General features: G+C 40.6%; 1 protein-coding gene across 4 annotated transcripts in view; it reads right to left on the bottom strand.

Annotated features, from left to right (window-relative positions):
* The window catches only part of LOC144299332 (neutral ceramidase), an 87,605-nt gene that overhangs the window by 27,914 nt on the left and 38,124 nt on the right, over positions 1-21,567 (bottom strand). For all 4 annotated transcript variants that reach the window (XR_013366035.1, XR_013366037.1, XR_013366036.1 and 1 more), the window contains exons 9-14: positions 16,735-16,855; positions 14,301-14,426; positions 10,814-10,900; positions 9,036-9,140; positions 8,813-8,894; positions 698-813 (exon numbers count right to left, since the gene is read on the bottom strand). Coding sequence is in view for 1 of the 4 variants with exons in the window: in XM_077874873.1 (XP_077730999.1) it covers positions 698-813; positions 8,813-8,894; positions 9,036-9,140; positions 10,814-10,900; positions 14,301-14,426; positions 16,735-16,855 (637 nt within the window). In the remaining 3 variants the exon portion in view is untranslated. The remainder of the gene's footprint in view (positions 1-697; positions 814-8,812; positions 8,895-9,035; positions 9,141-10,813; positions 10,901-14,300; positions 14,427-16,734; positions 16,856-21,567) is intronic.

Raw genomic sequence — 21,567 nt, 5'->3', positions numbered from 1 at the left:
AATCATGCTGTCTGAGTTGTGAGAAAATTAAGACATGAACATGTCCCTTTTTATATGACCCGAGGATGTTTTTCTCTGCAGAGAATTGTATGTGAACTCCTGTCCTGGAGTCAGCATAAGTGAATCCTGAATAAGACAGATGTTGATTGAATCCTTCCTTTTCTATTGTTTATTTATTTTTTTTAAAGATTTATTTATTTATGATAGACATAGAGAGAGAGGCAGAAGCAGGCTCCATGCCAGGAGCCCGACGTGGGACTCGATCCCAGGTCTCCAGGATCAGGCCCTGGGCTGAAGGCAGGCACCAAACCACTGAGCCACCCAGGGATCCCCTTTTCTATTATTTACATTGTTCCAGTTATTTATCATAAATTCTAAGTCACAACATTTAATAATCATACCCTTTATTCCTTAGAGTTAGATCCTTAACATACATATTTTTATTTTTTTATAAATTTATTTTTTATTGGTGTTCAATTTGCCAACATATAGAATAACATCCAGTGCTCATCCCATCAAGTGCCCCGCTCAGTGCCCATCACCCAGTCACCCCATACATATTTTTAATATTAAAACTTTGATGTGAGAATATTTGAATAAGAACTCCCATGTCAACAAAGATCTATCATTTGTCTCTGACAATTCGTAAGTTTTAAAATAATATACTAATTTTACCATGATAGTCAAAATGCATTACCTCTCCAGTGTGAAGAAGGATTGGTTTTGGTTTCTGACACTGTTTGATTTCTTCAGATGGCTTGCCCAGGAGTTGATCCCGAAGAGTGTCCCAAAATGGATCCCCTACTGTTGTCCCTATTAGGAACATTAACACTAATTTGATTCCAACCCTCTGAAAAATGCCATCACTTTGACAAATGTACAATGATGCCTTTACTGCAAAGATTTTTTATTATGGCTGTTGCCAAATAATTCCAAACAGTTTGAATAATGGAAGAGGGAAAATTTCCTGTGCATTCTAAAATAAGAGTCATTATTTAACTAGATCCCCACAGTGGCTGATAGAATAAAATAATATATTTTGTTCAACATCCTTAAAGTTTTGTTTCCTTTGCAATTCCTCACCCATGTTGCAAATAAAAACAATATGACATAATTAATTATACAGATCTATGAACGGAATCACTTTTTTCCCATTTTAAAAACTAAAAATGACACCTCCAACTTGAAGAAATGATTGTTTGGCTTGTGGTCCACAGAAAGAGCCTCTCTTAATTCATCACTTAATCATCTACACACATGCATGCAGGCGTGCTCACAGCCACATGTGCGTGCATGCACACAGAATAGAATGCAAAAATCATGGGTCCATGCCACAATCTGGGGGAATGTTCCATTAATTCTGAAACCTATGAATTTAGGATCTATAATCCATTAGGTAGGAAAAGATAACAATTATAAACACATATGGACCTAATAATAGAGCACCAAAATACACAAACCAAAACTGGCAGAAATGGAAGGAGAGACACTCAAAGATAACAGTTGTAACATTAATAACCCACTTACAGTAATAGCCGGGATGACCAGTTGGAAGATCAACAATAGAAAATGTGAGCAACACTAGAAGCCAAGTGGACCTAACAGGTACCTGCAGATACCACCCTCCATGCAGGTACAGACACTCTTCTCAACTGCATACAGAACACTGTCTGGGGCACCCAGGTGGCTCAGTGGTTGAGCGTCTGCCTTCAGCTCAGGTCATGATCCCGGGGTCCTGGGATTGAGTCCCACATCGGGCTCCCCACAGGGAGCCTGCTTCTCCCTCTGCCTGTGTCTCTGCCTCTCTCTCTCTCTCTCTGCATCTCTTATGAATAAATAAATAAAATTTTTAAAAATTAAAAAAAACTGCAGGGGCACCTCGAGGTGCAAAAAAGAAAAAGAAATAGAACACTGTCTGGGATGGACTATATGCAGAAAATGAAATAAACACCAATAAACTTGAAAGGGTATAAATAATACAAAGTATGTTTTCCAACCACGATTTAATGAAATTAGGAATAAATAGTAGAAGAAAATTTGGGAAGCTCACAAATATGTGGAAATGAAGCAATATGATCATAAATAGATAATGGTCAAGGAAGAAATTAAAAGAAAATATGAAAATGCTTTCAGATAAATCCAAATGCAGACATCATATACCAAAACTTATGGGATGCAGTAAAGGAAGTGCTTAGAGGGAAATGTATTGTTTTAATGCCCATATTAGGAAAAAAAAACAAAACAAAAGGTTAGTGGCATGGTAAAGAAGGGAAAGTAGAAAATATCTGCCTTTGTCACCCCCCAGACAACAACAGTTAGCTGCTTGCAAATAAAAAGAGTCCTGGGAGGGCTCAATTAAGTCCAATTAAGAATCGATGGAGGGAAAAATGTAATACTCACACAGAAAGGATCACTGGCAGAAACAGCAAGGAACATAGAAGTACAGGTCTTGGTATCAGCCCATGGCAGATGCCATCACAGTGCCCAATGGCCTGCTCCATGGAGGACTCCAGCAGCCCCGGCCACTCAAGACCCCCCATGACAGACTTACTGTGGTTTTCACAGCAGAGGACCCTATGGTTCTTCACTGGCATAGACCCCAGCAGCCTGTTCCACGGAGGACACCAGCAACTTTCGTGACTAAGGTAACCAGTGGCCGTCACCACTGGTGATGATGGCCCACCCCCCAGGGGATGAGATGCTGCTAGTCCTCACTTATAAGGAGTTGCTAGTGATTCATCCTGGGACCAGGTTTTTCAGCCCCCACCCTGAGTGTGCCCCTAACCCCAGAGCTCCATCTGCTCCATCCACACCCATGTTTCAGAACCTAATGTTGTGGAAGCACTGTGTGTGCCACTGCTCCAGACCCTGGATCTTCAGCTGCTCTGCATGTATCTGAGTCTCAGGCACTAGAGCCACCACCACTGCAGGCTATCCTGGACCCCGGAGCCAATGTCCTCTGCCAGCACATGTGCTCCAATCCCCAGCTCCATGGCTGCTCCACATCTACCAAGAACTCAGGCACAGAATCACTACTGGGAAGCCGATGCCCTGAACCTTGGTGCTGCCCTTACTCTAAAAGCACCTCTGCTCCAGATCTCAGATCTGTCACTGTTCCACGGGTATTCATGCATCAGCCACCAGTGCCACCACTATGGTGAGGGCACTCAAAAGCCAAACCTAGCACCAAGAAAGCCTCTGGCATGACATCCCCCCCCCACACACACACACGGAGAAAGAGATGAGGATTTCAGCAGCAGCCTAGAGATCCCAAGAGCATTGACAGCAGCTACAGACACCCACAGCCTTGGTGTTTGTGGACCCAGCAGTCTTCATCAGTGCTGACCTAAACTGACAGAGCTACATGGAGACTGTGCCATTTGACCTGCTCTGGATCTGGAACTGCCACAGCTCACACATCCAATGTCCCTGCACACACCTTTGGGTAAAGGTCTCCCTCCACCTCACAACCAGTCTGCAAAGCCTGAAAGAGGTGACTGCTGTATCAAATACACAGACAAAATTCAAGGCTCTATGAAACAACAAAAATCAAGGCAACATGACACCACCAATGGAACACATAATTTCCAATAAATGATCCCAAAGAAATGGAGATCTATGAACAAATAATTCAAAATAATTTTTTAAAAGATTTTATTTATGTATTTGAGAGAGAGAGTGCATAAGTGGCAGGAAGGGGCAGAAAGAGAGGGAGAAGCAGACGCCCTGCTGAGCAGAGAGCCTGATGTGGGGCTTGATCCTGGGACCCCAAGATCATGACCTGAGCCAAAGGCAGACACTTAACCAACTGAGCCACCCAGGTGCCCCTTGAAATACTTTTTTTTTTTTTTAAAGAAAGCTCAACAACTACAAGAGAACACAGACAACAAAATCAGGAAAATAACATATGAACAAAATGAGAAGTTCAACAGAGAGATAAAAATCATTAAAAAAATAGAAATTCTGGAGCTGAAGAACACACTGAATGAAATGACAACACAGTAGAGCACACCAATAGTGGATTTGATCAAGCAGAAGAAATAATCTGTCAATTCAAAGATAAGTCATTTGAAATTATCCCATCAGAGGATGAAAAAATAAAAGAGTGAAGAAAACCTACATATATTATGGAACACAAAATGCTAAAGGGGGTTCTTCAGTAAAATACAAGGATACTAACATAAAAGATATGAAAGTATAAAACTCCCTGGGGAAGGTAAGTAGATAACCAAATTAAGAATATTCTAATACTAAATGATACTATATAAAGCACTTCATACTCTAGTATGAAGGTTAAAATACAAAAGTATTAAAAATAACTAAGGCTACAATAATCTGTTAACAGATACACAATATAAAAAGATGCAAATTGTGACATCAAAAACATAAGGTATGGGAAGAGGAGATAAAAGGGTAGCTTTTGTATGCAATCAAAGTTACACCTTCAGCTTAAAATAGACTTATAACTATGGGATGTTTTATGTAAACCTCATAGTAAGTAAAAAGCAAATACCTATAGTAGATATGCAAAACATAAAGGAATCAAAACATACTACCACTGAAAACTATCAAATCACAAAGGAAGGGAGGAAGAAAGGAATAAGGGAACTACAAAATGGCCAGATAACAATTAATAAGATGGCATTAATATGTAATAACCTTTAAATAATTACTTTAAATGGAAATGGATTAAATCCTCTATACGAAAGGTATAGAGTGATCAAATGGGGGAATAAAGGCCCAATGGATATATATTCCATGCAAATGGAAACCAAAAGCAAGCAGGAGCATACATATATCCAAAAGCGCAACAAGAGAAAAAGCAGGTCATTATATATTTGTAAAGGGGTAAATTCATCAAGATGACATGGCAGTTGTAAATATTTATGCACTCACTATGAGAGCACCTAAATACATACAAAGATGAACAGATATGAAGGGAGAAATGAACAATACAATAATAGTAGGAAACATTTTACCCCACTTTCAACAATAGATGGATCATCCTGACAGAAAAATCAATAATGAAGCATTGGACTTGAACCGCACCTTAGACCAAATGAACCCAACAGATATATGCAGAACATTTAATCCAACAGCATCAGAATATATATTCTACTCAAGTGCACACAACACTCCCCAGGAGAGATCACATGTTAGGTAACAAGTCTTAGCAAATGTAGAAGACTGAAATTACACAGGCTATCTTTTCTGATGAAACTAGAAGTCAATAACAGGAGGACCACTGGAAAATTCACCAATATGTGGAGACTAAACAACACACTACTGAGCAACTAGTGCATCAAAGAAGAAATCAAAAGGGAAATCACAAATATCTCAAAACAAATAAAATTGGAAATACAACATACCTAAACTTATTGGGTGCAGCAAAAGAAGTCCTGAGAGGAAACTTTGTAAGGATAAAGCCTTACATTAAGAAAAACAGAGGGGCACCTGGGTGGCTCATTGGGGTAAGAGTGTGATTCTCGGTTTTGGCTCAGGTTGTGATCTCAGGGTCATGAGATTGAGCCCTGTGTTGGGCTCCATGCTCAGCATGGAGTCTGTTTGAGATTCTTTCGCTCCCTCTTCCTCTCCTCTTCCCCCCATGCTTGTGTTCTCTCTCTCTCGCTCTCTCTCTCTCAAATAAATAAAGACATCTTTTTCAAAAAAGAAAAGAAAGGGGATCCCTGGGTGGCGCAGCGGTTTAGCTCCTGCCTTTTGCCCCGGGGTGCGATCCTGGAGACCCGGGATCGAATCCCACGTCAGGCTCCCTGCATGGAGCCTACTTCTCCCTCTGCCTGTGTCTCTGCCAATCTCTCTCTCTCTCTCTCTCTCTCTCTTTCTCTGTGACTATCATGAATAAATAAATAAACTCTTTTAAAAAAAAAAGAAAAGAAAGAAGAAAAATAGCAAATAAACAACCTAACTTTATACCCCAAGGAACTAGAAAAAGAAAAACAAACCCAAAGTTAACAGAAGGAAGGAAAGAACAAAAGTCAGGCAGAAATAAATAAAACAGAGACCAGAAAAACAATAGAAAAGATTAATAAAATGAAATGCTGTTTTTTTAAAAAAGGATAAATAAAATTGACAAACCTTTAGTTAGACTAAAGAAAGAAGAGAGAAGACTCAAAGAAAATGAGAAATGAAAGGCAAGACATTACAACTGCTAGCACAGAAATGCAAAGAATCGTAAGAGACTACCATGAGCAATTTTACAGCACAAAATTGGAAAACCTAGAAGAAACATACAAACTAAATCACAAAGGAAAGGAAAATTTGATGAGACTGATGAGTAAGGAGATTGAACCAATAATCAAAGTCTCCTCACAAAGAAAGGCCCACGATCTGATGGTTTTACTGGCGAATTCAACCAAACATTAAAGGAAGAGTTAATGTCAATCCTTCTCAAACTTCCCCCAAAAATTGAATAAGAGGGATGATTCCACAACTCATTTTGCAAGGCCAGGGTTACCCTGATACCAAAGCCAGATAAGGGCCCTACAAACAAAGAAATTTTTTCTTAAACAAAGAAAATTTTAGGATGATATAACCTGATGAATATGGAAGCAAAAATCTCAAGCAAAAATACCAGCAAACTGAATTGAACAGCAGATTAAAAGGATCATACACCACAATCAGGTGAGAGTTATTCCTGGGTGGTTCAAACTATGCAAATAAATAAATATGACTCACCCCATTAATAGAGTGAAAGATAAAAATCGTATGATCAACTCTGTAGATGCAGAAAAAGCATTGACAAAATTGAAAATCCTTTCATGATAACTCGGCATACTGGGTATAGGAGGAATGTACATCAGATAAGGTCATAGATAGTATATGACTAACCTTCCACTTAGAACCTATAAACCAACATTCTCCTTTCAGCTGTTAATGCTGAGATCCACATTTAGTTTTACCAGCTTGTGCTTGCTTTGGCAGCACATATACTAAAGTTTTATCAGCTTTTCCCTGTTTTTAGTTTTGCTTTGGATTTTTGGCTCATGAATATTATTTCTGTTCATCAATAAGAAATATAAGAGTAGGTGTTAATAAATTCCAGTTTTATAAGGTCAAGAATCTAAAATTTTAAAACGGACTGGTTAAAAATGCTTCGTATTTGAAAAAGTTACACTCAGACATCTCAAATTCTTCATTGGTGCTTCCTCCCCTTCTCCTTTTAGTATAAGGTTTTTGTAGGGTAAAGAGGGGCCTTGTTTCAGACCCTTTCCACCTTATTGGTAAGATTCTATTCCCTACTGAGGAACACAGCAGGCTGGGCCTGTGTGGGCATGTTCACAGAGATTGGGGGGCCTTCCCAGAGAGTAACATCTCCCCAGCCGTGTTCTAGGGAGAGGCCTCTGCCCATTTCTCTGGCAGAAAACATAACAGTTTCTATAAAAAGAGAAGAGATTCCCCATTCAGTAGGAACGCTGGTGGGTGGTGGAGTCTTCCTGTCTAACTAGTCGTTCTTCAACCCCCAATTTAAGAAAAGTCACAGCGAGAGCAATTAGGCAAGAAAAAAAAAAGCATTGAAATTGGAAAGGAGCAGTAAAATTATCAGATGGAGGAAGACAAACTGCAGGTTCTCACTTAATATGTGGAACCTATAAAAGCCAAAATCATAGAAATGAGAGTAAAATGATGGTTGTCGGGGTGACGGTTTAGGGAAGACGGGATTTGCACCCTGCTCAAAGGGTTTAGCCATAGAAAGTAATGAAGTACTGATAAATAGTACGACGCAGACGAACCCTGAGAACATGATGTGAAGTGAAAGAAGCCAACATAAAATACCACATATTTTATGATTCCATCTATAGAAAACATCCAGGATAGGAAAATAGAGACAGAAAGATCAGGGGTTGCTTAGGTCTGGAGGAGATGAGGCCTAGGGATTGTAATAAAATAGAGAGCAGGGCTTCTTTTCGAGGTGATGGAAATGCTCTAGAACGGACTGTGGCGATGGTTGCATTCATCTGTGAATGCACTAAAAACCACTGAATTATACATTTTAAATGGGTACATCATATGGTATGTGAATTATTTCTCAATAAAGCTGTTAAAAATTACTGTTCTGGGAAATCAGACCGCACTGAAAGAAGTATTACCAAGAAGGATGAGCCAAATGTCTCAAATTGCAACTGCGTTCATTAATTTGTCAATCAGTGTTTCCAAATACACATATATTTTTTTTAAAAAAAAGCAAGAGTGAAAGAAGCCAAAACGTTTCCTACAAGTGAGTCTTGTCCATTTTTCTACTTTCTCTATTTTGCAGCCGCGTTGTTATTACAGTGATGATAGGGATAAAAGGATGCACAACCTACAGTAAACAGTTATAAATTTGTGGAAACACACACAGAAACAGGACCTGGGAGCTCATGTTGGGGTTCCTGAAGCCTTCCGCCCTGAGGCCTCTGGGCTTCAGTAAAGGCACCAGAGAAAGAGGCATTCATTAGCAGAGAGCACAGCAAACTCACACTGTTAAAGGTACAATGACAATCCCGCTCTGTCCTCCTCTCACCTCTACCCTAACCCCAGGCCCGTTAAAGAGAATCCATCCATAGACCTAAATGCAAAGAGAAGCTGTGTCCAAAAAAAAAAAAAAAAGAGAAGTTGTGTTCTACTCTATTTGAATAAGTGGAAGCTAAGTTCCAGAAGACATGTACCCCTGGGAAATCTGGCTATCATGTTCACACCTCAAAAGCCTGTGCACCCCTGGTATCTAAAGATAATAGTAAAAAATAATAAACGTGCAGCTACAGTTAAACCTTCCAGAACCTGCAACCACAAATGTCATCAGACTGCACCTCACCCTGCGTAAAATTGAAGCTCCCAAATCCGTCAATCGTGCCGGCCGCAAAACTGTAGCCCAGGGCTGGTTTACACGTTTTTACCTAAAGGGAAAATTTTTAAAACAGCACAAAAATAAGAAGTAAACCAAAACAAGAAACAGAAGCTAAACCTCAAGTAAGTAATGAGATCAGCCCGGAGCTTTAGCCCTGGTGGCATGATCCACGCGGCTCGGTGACACTTACCGAGTGCGTGGAGTTGAGCCAGACGGTGACATCCGTCATATTCACCCACTGGTGAGCCGCAGCAAGCGGTCCGGTTAACTCCTGGGAGGCAGAGGCATACAGTTCCTGGAAAACCCACACGGGCTCACATTAGAAGCGCAGGGGCTGAAGTGACAGCACTGAGCGTGCCCAATACCTGCCCCTTTGGAAAAGCACCCATTGGCCGAGTTTTGTTTTGCGGACTGTGCACAAATGGTCACTACCCAAGTAGTGGGTACAACTGCCAACCCCAGTCGCATCCCAGACACCTGGAAGCCCTGAGCCACTGACCTGTGTCCATTGCCCCCCAAACAGCAAATTCTATGATACAGACTACGACACAACAGGCCCCACTTAAGAGACAGTCGAGGAAACTTAAGATTGGGACGAGGTAGGCCAAACAACTGTCATGCCAGAACAAGAGGGTGACCTCATGGACTCTCGTTTGGAAGCTGTGAGTCCTCCGGCAGGGCTGGCACCAAAGGGCGGCTGGAAGACGTGCCACTCTCCCACCCACCATCCACCCTTGGAGATTCTTTTTTGTTGTTGTTCCTGTAGGGTGAAGTGATGTTTTTCTCATCTCCTGGAAAATATGAGTCAGTGTGATGGGAAACGTGGGCTTATATTGATCTGTGCCACACGTGGTAGGCCCGCCCTGCCTGACACCGATTGTCACCTCCATCCCCGATTGCACAGCCACGTGGGGGCTCTTGCAATGAGCTGTCAGTAACACCAGCTACCTCCTGGGTAAAGAGCAAAGTTGGGCCTTCCTGAGAAGAGAATCCAGAGTAGGGGACAAATCCCTACAATTCCCGGGCCCAGGACAGTAACAAAACTTCTGACAGCAAATGGCGTCACGGGTGCACCTCCTCACTAGAATCTGTTAATCCAGAACCATCCACTGATAATACCACACTCATTAAAAGGAATTGCAGCAATTGGGCTGACTGGTGGCTAATGTTTTTAAAGGTCTTTTCATTCTTCCCTGGTTGCTCCTGATGCACTTCAGAACCCTTGGAGCAAAATACGGACAGTCACGCGTGCACACATGCGACAGGCAGGAGCAAGCCAGGCAGACGAAGAGACTGAACTAAGGGAGAGAGGGCAGCCTGACATCATCCTGTGTCTTTTCCATCAGAAATCTGTCCCCAGAGGAATGGACACAAAACACGGGGGCAAATGGAAGATAATATTTCAGCAGAGGGACGCATGTAGAGAACTCGGAGCAACCTCATGGAAGAGCAGATCTGCTCCACATCCAAACGTGACTTAAGAAGAAAGAAGAAAATATGAGATGGACGGTTGGGGCACATACTGAATTAGACTAGGAACTAGGTTGCATCCACACTGCAGGCCTGGGGGACTGTATCGCTCGGGTTCACCTCGTCACCGGGGCCAGGCCACTGGTCGGCCCAGGCCTAAAGAGCTTGGGTCCCTCTGGTGTGACGCAGTGGTAGATCCTTACACCCCGCCTATTGCCCCACGGTCTGAAGCAAGCACTCAGGCTGAAACAACGTTTTCTTGCTCCTCGGTTTACACAAATACCTCCTAGGAGGAGGCAGGTGGGCAGCGGGAGGGGTGCCTGTGTGCTCACGGAAGCAGCCCTCCTAGCGGAGCCGCCAGGCAACCATCTTCCAGGCACCTCATGCTGCGCGGCCTTTGGCTGCCTCCCACCACTGCTGGCTGTGCAACGAGCGCTGTCAGTGGATTTTAAAGAATAACGTTAAAGGAGGTTGAAAGAAGCTGGGCCCGCGGCTGACCTTCGCTCTCTCATAGATGATCCGTCCTATAATCTGCGTGCTGTTGAACATATCCAGTCCAGGTCCCGTAGCCATGCACATGCTGGACTGCAACACAGGGAGACATGACCCACTGTTGGTGAATTAAGCAATTGTTTCCAGGAAGGAAAAATTACAAGGGGGTCAAAGCCAACACATCTTTTTAAGCCACATTCTAGAGTGTTTTGTCAGATAATCCCTCTTTTCTAGATAAGGATACTGAGGCTCGGGTGGGTTGAACGATGTGTTGGACACTGTACAGGCAGCTAATAATCTGTGCTGAGAACTAAAGCCAAGTCTCCCCATCGGCTGTACATCTTCCCACCTGTCTGTTCTTGCCCATGGCTCATGATTGCCTTAAATTGAAACTCAGTTAAAATTACATTATAACAACTGGATGACCCTCTGGGAAAAATCAGTAAATAAATCTGGCTCTATACTGTCACTTATTATACCAGAAAAGTTTCAAATTGACCAGATACTTAAATATCATTGAAAATTTAAAAGTATTACAAGAAAATACGGATGGCTGCATTCTTAATACCCTTTTGTCCACCCATATTGAGCTGGGTTTTCTCTTATTTGCAGTAAAAAAGCATCCTGTGTATCAAAATGATCACCGTTGTACACTTTAAAGTTATACAATGTTATACATCAATTAATCTCAGTAGAGCTGGGAGGAATAAAGCAACAAAAGAAAACCAAAACCAAAAACCTAATGGATACACAATGGAATACAGATGAGATAGGTAGTTTGCAAAAAAGAAGTGTAAATGCCCATTCAACATTAAAATATATTCAATCTCATGAATAATTAAATATAAATTTAAACTACAAAGAGCAGACTCTTTGCATGTTATGTTGGCAAAGACTGAAAGGTTAATGAACCAGATGTCAGTGAGGGTTTGAGGAAATTGTCACTCATGCTCTATGGGTGGGGATGGGACTGGTGTGCCCCCCATGGTAGCTGTGCTTCCTCTTTGACAACAAATTCACTTTTAAGAATTTGTCCTAGGGGCACCTGGGTGGCTCAGTCGACTAAATGTCTGGCTCTTGGTTCCAGCTCAGGTCATGACCTCAGGGGTGTGAGATCGAGCCCCATGTCAGGCTCCATGTTTAGCAGAGGGTCTGCTTGAGATTCCCCCCACGCCCCTTCCCAAAAAAATCTAAAAAAAAAAAAAAAAAAAGAATTTGTCCTAAGGTAATACTCATACACACGTGAAAATACGTGACCAGAGCATGTTTATATGACAAAAGGAAGAGAGGAGGGATGGAAAGAAAGCACTCATTAGCAGGGGATTGGTGAACTAATTTATGGTACTTAAAATTGAAAATGAAGGCATTTGTTTAAATGAGGTTTTCAGGTATATTTACTGGAAACAAGAAAGCAGGTTCTGGAACAGCATTCTAGTATGACCTCATTTATGTACAACTGTACATGCATATAGGTGTCTGGACACAGAAAAAGTTGTCTGGGAGGATGTTCATTCAATTTTTAACAGGTTAATTGTGGAGTTAGGGGCTGCTTATTTACCTGTTTTGTTTTCTGAACTTTTCAATAGTGTTTGAGGTTTTAACAAGCACATATCTCTTTTTTTTTAATCCAAGCTAGTTTCTAAAGTTAAAAAAAAATATGTTTAAAGAAGCCACCTTAAAGCAAATGACATGGCACCATTTGCCTGTTTCCCTCTTTCGTCTTAAGTGTATCACGCTTTTGTTCAGGAAGCCTTCTCTTCTGTAACAGTCAATGATTCCATTCCATTCCCAGTTCCAGGTGAGTCTGAGGTGATTGTGGCCATTGCCTAGGCCTTGGTCAGAAATCCCAGTTTAAGTCAACCAACACCTACCATTTCCCCAGCAACTGTTTTGGCTCAGGAATGGGGATGTACCTCAATTGACCCAATTGAACCAAAAAAAATCTTTTATTCTGTGGTTAGAAGAGAGGTTTTCTCTCTCCTACCGTACAAGGGAGGGCAAAAGGATATAGCTTCTTCAGTACTGACTGCCATCTTGCAAACATGAGGGAAGCCAATCTAACAGATGGAGCAAAGTAGAGTGAAACAGAATTCTGTTGTGGGAGAGGGTGTGATTTTGTTATATTTTTTTATGATTACAAGTATGCTCATTGTGGAAAAAATACAAAAGTGTATAAGTAGAAAAAAAACAATAAATAAAATAAACAGAATATAACCCCCTATAGTAATGCCAAACAGAGAACAGGGTTAATAATTCAGTGTGTTTCTCTTTGTCTTTTTACTGTGACACATTTATTTTTAAAACTGTAGTCATAATGAATATGCAATATTAAATCCCAATTTTCTTAATCAACGTTGTGTACTACAAGCGTTTTCCCACATTAAGTATTCCAATACAGCACACTGAGTCGATGCATAATATTCTATTGCAAATAGGTATCATAACTTATTTAAGCATTTCATTGCTAAATTTTGGAATTTAACAAGTAATCTTTAAATCTAATGTACATTAATTAATAATGTATGAAAATTTTGCCAATGAAGGGTAATGAAGAAAGGCTTTCTATGTGAAAATGGTAATAAAAAAATAGAAAAGTATAAATGTTAAAGTCATACTACTCATTGGGTGGAGTTGACTGGCATAGAAGAAATACCCTAGAAATGATGTTTAAATGAAAGCAGTATGTTCTATAAACACAAAGAATAAGAGTCCAGAAACTAGCATCTGCTGCTCGTGTCAAAGCTGGGAAAGACCTAAATGCATATGGCAGGGAAGCAGTTAAATAAATGATGGCACAGCCATTCTTGTTGTCTTTAAAACCTACCACACAGACCTATATACATTCATACAAAGATTTTTAAGAACTAAAAATGGAAACTGGAAAACTTTAATCCCAGACCAAAAAAAAAAAAAAAAGAAAACGATAAATAAGTTAAAAAATTTTGTTCATGAATGATTAGACAGGTAGGTAAGAAGAGGTGTGACAGTAGTAATTCCTGGGAAGGGACTCACTTTTTCCATATCCTGTGAGTTCTTATAGCAAGATTTTTTGTTTGTTTGTGATTTTAAAGAAAAGAAGAAAAAAAATGTTGACCTTGTATTTTTAAAAAATCCCATAGGCAAAAAAAAAAAAAAAAAAAAAAATCCCATAGGCTTTACAATCACTGAAAAACATCTCAGGCAGGTAGTTTCTGGTACTAACTTGTGACATCAGAAATGCCAAGGCAAAATTTTTCAGACTGTCCAAGTTTGGGGAAGGGTATTTCATCTCTGACATTAACTAATTTTCTCACCCTTTGAAAAACTCTGTGGTCAATCCAATGGGAAACTAGAATTTTACCCAACTGAAATTTAGGGGATGCTTCTGAGAAGAGCAAAAGCTAGCAGTCAGTAGGCCTGTGTACACATGAGAAAAACATAATTATAAGTTAATGGTGAATATTTAAACATAAAATATACCTGAGATGCAAGAACAAAGATTTCATTTACCTACCCCACCAATGGGACAAGAGCTATTGGCATTATCACAAGACTCTCCTGTGTTGACGCAATGTGGGCCAAGAATATTGGGGGACACATCTCCCAGGTTTGATGAAGCAAAGGCTGCCACATATGGTCCCTGCCAAAAGAAACATCCAAGTGTCTTTTATTCTTTCCTATTTCCCATAATGACTTCCATTAAAAGTGCAAACATTCACTCCACTCTGGTGAACTATTCAAAATCATTTGCAGATAATAAAAGGAAGAGATCTAACATTCTGAGAAAATTTCTGGAAAAAAATTCACATTGCAGTCCACATACACATTATTACTGGTGATATTCCAATGATCAATAAAACCATTCTGAGTAGGAGAGTTTCAAGCCTGTGCCACAAATAGAAACATTTTGACAAGAAACACAGCCTACAGCAACAACAACAACAAACTATAAAATGCTGACTCATCGAGCTGTTCTGTGGGATTGTATCTGGAGCTCAGAGATTTTCTTTGAAAAATAAATATCCTACTGGCTTAAAAAGAATATAGTGAATCCAGATTTTCCTGTGGCAGAAGTGAACCTAAATATAACATCCACTATCCAGGTCTGCCTCCATGTAGCTTTTCTCTTATCCCTTCCACCTGACCTAACAACACGTAACCTTTCTGGGTCGTGCAAGACTTCAACCTCAACCCAGTTGATCTACTATTCTACCTTCAATGTCTTCAGTTTTCTTAGGGAGAAGGAGAGCAGGTATTGGAGATCATGTGTCTCTTTTCATACTAAAAGGATAACTTCTCTCCAAGTGCTTAGCACCCAGTGATCATTAAATGGGAACGTCCTATCTTTTCCCTAAAATGCTGGCTAAAATGAAAAAAAAAATAGTGTTTTTCAACAAGAGCTAAGAGATCAGACCAAATGTTCATGGGGCTATTGACTTTTGCATCATTATTTACCTTTAGACATTTTTCTAGTCCAGGGCCTGGGGCTCTTATCCTCTTACATTCTTCTGCATTAAGGCCTTGGACACTAGGATCAAACAGAGCAGGGTCCTCCCTCATCACTTAACTATCTGTAGTCGCTAATTTATACAAAACCGAGGAGCTTTCTCAAGTACGGGAACTGAGTTCCAACCCTCTGGCTCTAATTCCATCTCTCACCGTGTTTCAAAGTCAAAAAAAAAAAAAAAAAAAAAAAACAGATCTAGTGGATTAAGATTGTCTCTGACTTTGGCCTTAGTGAAGGGGAGTAAAACAAATGCCTTGAAAGAAAATTCGCCGTTAACAGGGAAATCTGGACCATTAAACAAGACTCATCATCTTGTCCTCATTCAGTTTCTTAACACAATTTGCAAGGTGCTTCATACTTTCATAGCTCTGACAACGAAAGTAAACATCAACAGAGTTTATCATATTTCCAAGCCGATCAAAAGCTATTACATTGCTGGGTCATAGGGATTTACCCCAAAGATTCAGATGCAATGAAACGCCAAGACACCTGTACCCCGATGTTTCTAGCAGCAATGTCCACATAGCCAAACTGTGGAAGGAGCCTCGGTGTCCATCGAAAGATGATGGATAAAGAAGATGTGGTCTATGTATACAATGGAATATTCCTCAGCCATTAGAAACGACAAATACCCAACATTTGCTTCGACGTGGATGGACCTGGAGGGTATTATGCTGAGTGAAATAAGTCAATCAGAGAAGGACAAACATTATATGGTCTCATTCATTTGGGGAATATAAATAATAGTGAAAGGGAATAGAGGGGAAGGGAGAAGAAATGTGTGGGAAATATCAGAAAGGGAGACAGAATATGAGAGACTCCTAACTCTGGGAAACGAACTAGGGGTGGTGGAAGGGGAGGAGGGCGGGGGTGGGGGTGACTGGGTGACGGGCACTGAGGGGGGCACTTGACGGGATGAGCACTGGGTGTTATTCTGTATGTTGGTAAATTGAACACCAATAAAAAATAAATTTATTATTAAAAAAAGCTATTACATATTGCAGAACTCTCGAACTTGTCCCTCCTTATCCAACTAACTGTAAATTTACGAAGCTATCAATAGAAGTAGTACTTGACACAGTTAGTCATTCTCAATTTTTCTTTCCTTATCAGGGAGGATGGAGAATTCTTTTTATCCAAGCCTATTAATATGTGACATACATGATGACAGTTTACGCTGAAGATTCAAATCAGCTATTCTGAACATTGCATGAATGATGATACTCAGTGAATTAAGAAGATACTCCTAAGGGTCCCGGGGTGGTTCAGTTGGTTAGGCATCTACCTTTGGCTCAGGTCATGATCCCAGCATCCTGGGAGCGAGCCCCACATCTGCTTCTCCCTCTGTACCTCTCCTCACTCATGCTCATGCACTCTCTCTCTCTCTCAAATAAATAAATAAATTCTAAAAGATGATGCTTTCGATGACACAAATTCTCACCTCTCCAGGTAGATATCCTTTGTTTTTCTCTTGCTCAAAAAGGTAAGCTGCATAGCCCATGTTGTCACTGTTGACGAGGTGATTGCTGTTGTTCATGCTGACCGGGTGAACGGCAAACCAGCTGCAAAAGGACAAGAAGCCCTCGGTTAATGAAGAGAACCAGATGATGGGGCCAAAAACAGTGACAGGGAGCTTACTTTTTCTCCAGCAGGAAAAAAATTTCTTTTTTAGTGATAGGCTTTCCACATTTAGTTTCTTTCATTGTTGATGAGCTTAAATGACTAATTAACATACTCAAAAAGTCTAATCACTGACTAAAATTAAAAATACAAAACTCTATTTTTATAAATGTTTCATCGTCATCATCAATCATCATAAGCTTTTAATAAGAGTCAACACTGGTCGGTGACCAGACGAGACAATCTAGCTAAAGCATCCACACAAGCACAGGCTTGGTTTTTCTAAAGACAGACACACATAATAACATTAAAATCGATTCTAATTCAGTAGATACTTCTCGAGAATCTGCTGTGTGCTGAGCACTGAATAAACTGCAGTTGATGCTCAGAACCTTGCAGAAGACAAAGACGCAAACAAACAGCTTTAATATAATGTGGCAAATGTTACAAGGAAATAGGCATAAAGTGTTTGGGGCCCACAGATGACTAGCAATTAATTCTTATGGGCGTCCCAGGGAAAAGACACAACAGAGTGAGTGCACAGAGGTGTGAACGAGGCTGTTATGCATAATTTGATGTAGCCTCGTGCATAGTAATACCCTGTTTAGTGTAGAGCTACACAGTTTACAAAGGAACGTCTCATCTGTTACCTTACTTTAACTACACAACACCCCTGAGAGCCAGACAGTTATTCCCTCCAATCTGCAGAGTGTCTCAGAGAAGCAAAACGGAAGCCCGTTTGTCATCAAGGATGAAGACTCAAGTTCGGGGTCTCGCGACACCTTGTCCTGTGACCTTTGTAGGATCAAACCTCCATACAGGCGAGAAAGATGCTCACACAACAGTGGGCTATCAAGCAAATTCACTAGAATAAATGCTCAAGGAAAGAGAGATGCTAATTCATAAAGTTTCAGGCCAATTCAGGATTTGTAAAAAATAAATAAATAGGGCAGCCCGGGCGGTTCAGCGGTTTAGTGCCGCCTTCAGCCCAGGGCCTGATCCTGGAGACCTGGGATCGAGTCCCACGTCGGGCTCCCTGCATGGAGCCTGCTTCTCCCTCCGCCTGTGTCTCTGCTTCTCTTTCTCTCTTTCTGTGTCTCTCATGAATAAATAAATAAAATAATAAATAAATAAAATAATAAATAAATAAATAAATAAATAAATAAATAAATAAATAAAAAAAATCTTTTGTGGATTGATTCCTGGCTGAAAACCTTTTAAACCTTTCTGCTTACATTCCTAAGTCACTGAGCACATGAAGCTGAACATTTACTTAATGACTAGGGATGCATCTAAATTTCAAGGTTATCATTTAGGATTTAGTTCTCATTGCCCAACAGGTGTATATGTAGGTCAGAGATCGCCAGCACAACGCCCGTCGGGGCTGGGTAGGCCGCATAGGTGAGTTAGGCTGGTTGGTGGAATGGGGACTGGCATGGATTCTGGACACTCGGAGGCACGCGCACAGCCTCTACTACACTGGTTATGAGAGTATAAGCCGGTGCGGCCAGATATTCCATAAATCTATGTTTTCTGTGAAATATTTATCAATTTAAAAACTCCCAAAGAAGTAAATGACATGGGGGGGGGTGAACAAAATGGGCAAAGGGGAGGGAAAGATACAGGATTCCAGATATGAAATGAATCTGTCATGGGAAGCGAGCCAATGATATTGTGATAGTGTTGTGTGGTGACAGCCAGCAGCCACGCTTCTGGTGAGCACAGCACAACACACAGAAATGTTGCATCACCTCATTGTACACCTGTGACACCGTGTGCCAACTATGTGTGCTGTTGTATGTCAACTCAAATAAAAAAAATCTAAATTAAAAAAAGGGGGGAGAAGTAAATAGCATGGAACAAAAGGACGGGAATTGTTTCCAATTAAAAGCCTTAAAAGCACATAGCCAACAAATGTGGTTTGTGGACTGTTCGGATTCTAATTCAAATAAATAACTGTAAAAAGACCTTATGGGTACAAACAGGGAAAACTGAATATCGCCTGGGTTTTTAGATCATAGTAAGAAATTATTTTTAATTTTGTTGCTTATGATCACGGATTGCAGTTATACTCTTCTTATGTTTTTACCTGCTAGAGATACACAGTGAAATATTTATGAGCAAAATGATTTGACATCTGGTATTTGCTTTTAAAAGTCTAGCAAAACAAACCAAAGAAGAGGAGGGATGAAACAGTAGCAGAGCACTCTAATCACTGAAGCTGGATCAGAGTTGCATGGAGATTCATTGGACTAATCACTCTAAAGTGGCATATATTTGAATATTTCCATAGGAGGTTTTTTTTTTTCATGTTGACATCCATTTTGAATTTTTTTTAGACTTTGTTAGGCCAAATCACCAGTCTATAAGCAAAATTCAGTCCCCAAGATATGTATTTGCCACCATGTAAAAGGATAGAAGTTCAGGCTAAAGGTAGTTCTAAGGTCCTCCCCTAGAAGTTACTTGCAGTTTCTATATTTAAAAAAAATCAAAATATCCTTACGCTAGTTTATTTTTTGCATGTATAGTTTGTCTGTTTCTCCTAAAGTTCAAGTGCCAGGGAAAATTCTAGTCAACTAGTGTTTTCCAGGTAGTTGAGAGTCTATGTTTTGCAGTTTTACTCCATCTAGTTTGGAAGTAAAAGGGGGTGGCGGCCAAGACAGTTGCATGGCTCCCCCGACCCAAATACTTCTGTCTGATGTGATTGCACTGAGGTCAGCCAGTCCCGCCAGACTGCGATGTCTCCAGGGCAATCGAAGGAAACCCATAGAACAATTTTATCAACACTGACAATCACTTAGCACTGATTAGGTGACGGATTTTATGCACAGGATCTCATTTCCTTCTAACAAGAACGCTTTGAGTCAGATGTTATCATTGTCCTTATTTTACAGCTAAGGAAATGACCTCTCAGAGTGATGCAGTAACCTGACCAAGGTCACACTGTTGAAAGTCAAGAAGCAGGTCTATGACCACAAAGCTCAAGTTCTTCTCTGCTGTAGGAGACTGGCTCTGTCCCTTCCTTTCTTTCACTGGCTCATTTGCTACACATTTGAGTAACTTTGATGCCGTGCCAACCACTGGAGACGTAGACATGAACATGGCATCATCTTGCCCTTGAGAAATGCGTCATGGCGGATGTGACATCCGAGCTGGGTCTTTAAAGATGGGGAGGAACTTGGCAAGAGGGTTCCTGGAGAAAACTCATTTGTAGCAAAAACACGAAGATGGGAAGGGGTGTGGCCGCAGGAGAATGGGTAAGGGCAAGGAGTCATGGCAGTTGTTCTATTCACTCAATCAACATGAATTTATTAGTAGCCAAGCCTGTGGTGGGTGTTGTGTTAGAGCCCAAGGAACATAGAGAGGAATCAGGTGTGTCCCCTACCATCAAGGAACAATATCTGTGTAGAAAGCAAATGCAAAGAGCTCTGGCCTGCTAATCAGACTACAGACTTGAATTCTTACTGATTTCATGTATTTATTGTCATTTATTTCAGGCCTTAGAAAATGAACAGTTTTTTTTCTCTACAGAACTGAAAAAATAATTATTCGAAAAAGTTACTTTGAATTTCAGAATAAGAAGATGCTGTTTATCTCCTCCTCTGGCCTTGGATATGTGTGCTATTAAAATATCAGGTTTGTCACAGCAACCAAAGTACGATGACAATAGATGAATATTTATAAAAAATATATATATATAGAAGAGTGGTCATTTTAGTTTAAGAAAGATGCACTCCCAATTTATCTGGTCAAAGGAGCATTCTTCAAAGCAGAGTTCAAAAGAGAGAAAGAGAGGTTGAGGTGGGTTTGAAAGATGTTAGAATACAGATGTAAAAAAATTAATATGCCCCTGTTAATAAACACTTCTAAATAATGATTACATCACAGCTAACGCAGGGCTCTCCTTGGGTCAGCACGATGCTATCGAGGTACCAAGGAAGGTCCAGAGATTTGAGATTTTTATCCTAGTCTGTAGCAAAGGTAGTGAAAATTTCTGGGTCTCTGTTTCCTAAGGCTACATTTCATCTAGGCTTTGCGAATCAATGCACAGCAAATTAATATAGAACATCCTAATTATTCTTTCCTCCTATAGGACAGGAGCATTTTCTAGGGCCTCTTTTAATTCAGACACTCTGCACTTCCTACTCTGCAGCAGACAAATGCGAAATCGACCTTCTTCCACCTCCTGAAACAGGAGCAAACCTGCCTGGAGTTCCATTCTCTCAAACCTGGGCCACCACGTCTAGTGTGCAGGTTGTGCCCTGTACAAAGAGGAGTTACCCACATTAATGACAGACAATGAGCTGTAGCAAGGGTAACCCCTCTGAAGTCACAGGGAAGCTTGGTGGCCAGCATCCTGGAAAACTCGTTCTAGCATCTCTCTTTCAGAGAAGAGATGTACGTTCCCAACTATTTTTATTATCTTCAAAAGTCTCGGATGATGAAGGCCCTCTCGTTAGATAATGTTGTTGGAGAGACATCTGGTTTAGATGGATTCCATTAAGTCACTGCAATCAAAATTCTATGGACTTTGGGTGGTAATGATATATCAATGTACATTCATTGATTTTAGCGTACATACCCCTCCAGGCCCAGATATTGTTTTGGGGGAGGGCAGGTACAGGGCCCATGGAAAATCTCTGCACTTTCTGCT

This window comes from Canis aureus, chromosome 27 (genome assembly GCF_053574225.1).
Source record: "Canis aureus isolate CA01 chromosome 27, VMU_Caureus_v.1.0, whole genome shotgun sequence".
Classification (NCBI taxonomy): domain Eukaryota; kingdom Metazoa; phylum Chordata; class Mammalia; order Carnivora; family Canidae; genus Canis; species Canis aureus.
The sequence above is the reverse complement of the archived record's forward strand: the minus strand, read 5'-3'. Positions and strand labels throughout refer to the sequence as shown.